Source organism: Panicum hallii, chromosome 9 (genome assembly GCF_002211085.1).
Source record: "Panicum hallii strain FIL2 chromosome 9, PHallii_v3.1, whole genome shotgun sequence".
Lineage (NCBI taxonomy): Eukaryota > Viridiplantae > Streptophyta > Magnoliopsida > Poales > Poaceae > Panicum > Panicum hallii.
Window position 1 is genome coordinate 9,776,125 of NC_038050.1, and position 4,401 is coordinate 9,780,525.

The 4,401-nt window shown below is 49.9% G+C and overlaps 1 protein-coding gene across 1 annotated transcript; it reads right to left on the reverse strand.

Annotated features, from left to right (window-relative positions):
• Positions 1–575: 575 nt before the first annotated feature.
• Positions 576–3,949, reverse strand: LOC112872735 (wall-associated receptor kinase 2-like). Its single transcript, XM_025935801.1, has 2 exons — positions 2,956–3,949; positions 576–1,970 (listed from the first exon to the last, which is right to left on the reverse strand). The coding sequence occupies exons 1-2, from the start codon at positions 3,947–3,949 to the stop codon at positions 832–834; spliced, it is 2,133 nt and encodes a 710-aa protein (XP_025791586.1). The 3' UTR covers positions 576–831.
• Positions 3,950–4,401: the final 452 nt, after the last annotated feature.

Consider the following 4,401-nt stretch of genomic DNA (forward strand, 5'->3'; position numbering starts at 1 on the left):
CCGTGCTCTCAACCTTGTGATCCTCCTATGCTGCTGGCATCTATGGAAGCACCGTCATGACAATATGACATCGTGTTCCGAGGGCAAAGACCTGAGCCTACCGCGTCTGCTACTACTGCAATGCAAAGAAGCCACACGCCTTTGGCAGCGCCGGCTGACGATCCAGAAGCATATGATTGCTGATATGATGTCAAATATTCAACATGTCCCCTTTGGCTGTAACCTCCTGTCCTCCAAGGTCACATGTGCAAAACAATCTGCGCCCTCCAAGGCCACATCTAATTATCAACTATAATTATGTCGATGTGTATTTGTAACTTACAAAAAAGCAGGAGTTCATGCACTGCCAGTGACTTGGTGATGTTCTCTTAGCAGGTTTAAATGCTTGGATTAAGAACCTAAGCATGCTAGATGATCAAGCATGTAAATAAACTCATGATCATGTTAGTTGGGTAAAAAGAAACATACAACAGGCACTACATGCATGCATGAATCTGATATGTAAATAAAGGAGCATATGCATACTAGTGAAGAGAAGAAGAACATGACTTGAGATTTGAGAATATAAGAGCATGTCAAAATTTAATCCTGGACATCCAAAATGATGCAGAGCAGACTGAGGACATGCCAAAGGCTAAACTTTGCTAATGCCCGTATGAAATGCATACCAAAAAACAGAGCTGAGATCATCCAACAAATGCATCCAAATCACCACACATAATAGTACTTAACTAATCCTAATGCACATGGCGCGCCGAAGATGCCTACCAAACTGAATGTCCTGCTTGATTGATTACATACTCTGATGCTTTGCACTTGTTTGGATGACCGTCAAGTCATCTCAACACCATCATCATCCTCAAATTCATCTCTTACCATAGATCCTTTTTTGAAAGACATTACCATAGATCCTTTATTCTTGGATACTTGAAGACCTTCGAGTGCATGTTCCACCTCTCGCATGGTAGGTCGTTCCTCAGCTCTTAAATTTATGCATGATGCTGCGAGTATGGAAACTTCTTGGACTTCTTTGCCACCCTCCTCTATAACTTGTGGATCCAATATTTGGGAAATATTCCCTTCTTCAAGAAGTCTCACAAAATGTGCAACAAGGCCTTCACCATCAGAGGTCAAATATGAAAATGGTTTCTTCCTGGTGAGCAACTCCACAAGAATGACACCAAAACTAAAGACATCGCTTCTTTCAGTAAGACGGCCCGTGTAGAAGTATGAAGGGTCCAGATATCCAATAGTCCCTTGCACCTTTGTGGTTAACCCTGTGCTATCCATCGGAGCATACCTTGAAGCTCCAAAGTCTGAAACCTTTGATGTCATAGTATCATCAAGAAGTATGTTACTAGACTTGATATCTCTATGTATTACAGGGGTTGAAACTGACCAGTGAAGATATGCAAGAGCTTTAGCGGTTTCAGCTGCAATCCTCAACCTACTGTCCCATGGTATCGAAGTTGGCCCTTCGACATGAAGATGGTGAAAAAGAGTTCCGTTGGAAATGAACTCATAAACCAGTAATGGGACCTCTGTTTCCAAGCAGCATCCTAAAAGTCTCACTATGTTCCTATGGTTTATCTGGGAGAGGATGGCTACCTCGTTTATGAACTCGTCGATTTCTTTCTGGACAGTTATCTTTGACTTCTTGATGGCTACAACCTGTAGGTCAGATAGAATCCCCTTGTACACAGTACCATGCCCTCCACCACCAATCTCACGAGATCTGTCGAAGTTGTTTGTTGCCTTCTCGAGCTCATCCAGCGTGATGATCATCCTTTCGGCGATGTCCGCCCTCTGTGACACTAGCTGATGCAACAGCTGCCCACGATTTTGGCTGAAGAACTTTTGCTTCAACTTCCTAACCCTCCTGTGTCTGATCTTTTTGGTAACAAATACTGCAACGAGAGCCAAAAGTATAAGGCCTGCCCCGCTGCCAAGACCTATACCGGCGCTGAAACCTGAAAATGTGTTTATGTATGTTCTTGTCACTGTGAAACGGAAAGAAAATATTCAAAAAATAAAGATAAACGGTAATGTTTGGTTCTCCTTATGCACATGTATTTTTGACTGCATAATAATATTGTATGTTTGAACTGAAATGATTGCATATATGTGGCGCCACGTTCGGAGCTTTTGTGTACAACTGCGATACATGATTTGTTTCCACGATTCCAAGTAGTGTCAAGAACTAGAAGCATGGTACTATATTATTGTGTGTCCAGCTAACACGAGAGAGACCGCACCACATGTTAGCTAGAATCCACTAGTAGTTAAGTCACATGTGTCAGTTTGTCTTAGCTGCTCCATTATCAATGTCAACTTCAGCCTCCGTCAGGATCGGAGCTGAGACCAGAGGTAGTATAAAGATATTAAACAGGGAGATGAGGGGTAGATGACTGCAGACCGTTGGACCATCAAACACGGAAATTAACCACATGGAGTTACTTATCGGCAAGTGTGTTCTGCGGTATCAAATATTTTGTCGAAGAAAAAGTAATGAGATACTAGTTGGTTTTGGCACTGAGATTTGCGAACTCTATTTCGATGAGGTTCAAAAGAGAGCAACGCACAGATGATTGGCAAAAATTAACGGTATGTGAAAACAAGCATCAAGATGGTTCACTTTGGTAATATTGTGCTTTAATTTGGGTGCAGGCAAATTTTTTAACGGTACTGACCTGTCAAAGCAGCAGGGACGCAGCCACCTCTCCGAGTGTGGTCGCCATTGGTTCGTGGCGGGCACCGGCAGACGAACCCTCCCTCCGTGTTGGAGCAGTCGCCGAAGCAGCCATTGACCTCCGGTGGCAGCTTGCACTCGTTGATATCTGCTTTCAGGTCGCACCCGTTTGAAAATTGAAACTGACGGAGGAAGAAGACGAAGCGCTCGCTATGGAGTAGTATTAGAGCAGCGCGCATCAGTAGCTAGTAACAATTAATCATCACCTTGGCATCCGCCGTCGAGGTAAGGGTTGCCGTCGTAGCCCCCTCGGCACTGGCACGAGTAGTCGCCGTTGCCGTTGGTCGTGCACTCGCTGTTGGCGCTCCTGCAGAGCCTCTGGGCGACCGCCGGCGAGCACGCCGGCCCGGGGTACCTGTCGTCGCGCGGGGCTACGTTGTTGACCGTCCACTCCAGGACTAGGGGGACCTCGATCGTGGCGGCGTCCGGCCTCTGGCTCCCTCCTGGGGGCCCCACAAGCTGGTCGGCCACCGGCCTCTGGTCGAACCACCCCTTCTCGGCGACGAGCACGAAGGGCTCCAGCCGGAGGAGGTCCTGCTGGCGGTCGGCGCCGCCCCGGAGCCAGCTGACCTGCACGCCCTCGGGCCTGCTGTAGTTCATGGAGACGGGAGCCTGGCAGCAGCCGAGGCCGGAGCAGTACTTGCCGGCCGGCTGCCTGATCTCGCCCTTGCTGGTGTTGGAGGAGGAGCAGAAGGAGGCGCAGCCGCTGATGATGTTGGAGTACTCGTCGAGGTCCCCGACCAGCATCGCCACCACGTTGCAGCCGGAGAGGACGAGCTCGTTGCGGTCGGACAGCGTGAACCCGCTGTAGCCCGTGAAGCTGCGCCCGAACGTGACGTTCCGGCCGGAGGTGATGTTGGCGACGTCGCCGCGGCGGACTACGCGCACGGTGGTGTTCCGGAGGGAGACGTCGACGACCTCGAGGGTGCCGTCGCCGAGGAGCAGCCGCGGCGGCGCGCCGGGGCGGCCGGCGGCGTCGTCGCAGGTGAGGTTGAAGCCCGGCCAGGAGCACCGCGGCGGGCCCAGGCCGAAGGGGTACGGCACCGGCACGTCGCCGCAGGTGGTCGTGCAGTTGGGCAGCCCTACCGGCGCCGGAGCTACCAGAGGCAGCGGGGCGTCCGCCGCAGCCGCGAGCTGTGTCGACGCTGCTGCCGCCATCACCACCGCCACCGCTGCCGCCAGTAGCACTGCTGCTGCCATGGTTGCTTGCTACTTGCCTAGTGCCTAGTGCTACTACTTTAGGACTCGATCTGCTCTTGCCAGAGCTATACTGTAATGCAAACGCGGGTATACGCGTGGCCACGTTGGAGGAATGAACCTAAGCATCTCATCTCACCAAACACGCTACCCAGCCATTAGACCTGACATCCTAACTAGTTTATATCAAAATTTCAAAAAAAAAAGAAACCCCGCCAAAAGTTCAATTGAACAGGAACAAAGAAAATACCAACTCTACTTATTGGGAGGTGCTATTGCCTGTTTTCTCTCTTTCGTGTGACAAATTTGGATGGTTGGATCTCAATCGGGCGTTCACGGCTGCTTATTTCTTCCGCCTCTGTGACTATTCATCTCCTCTCCTCCTAATCTGCCTGCTCGCCCCGCCACCTACATTTTTTTTGAGAACCCTCCACCTGCATCTGACAAGTTCATTT

Coding starts and splice junctions, on each gene's coding strand:
- LOC112872735 (XM_025935801.1), bottom strand. CDS start 3,949: ATGGCAGCAGCAGTGCTACTGGCGGCAGCGGTGGCGGTGGTGATGGCG. Junction 1,971..2,955: donor CCTCGACGGCGGATGCCAAG/GTGATGATTAAT, acceptor ACACATTTTCAG/GTTTCAGCGCCGGTATAGGT.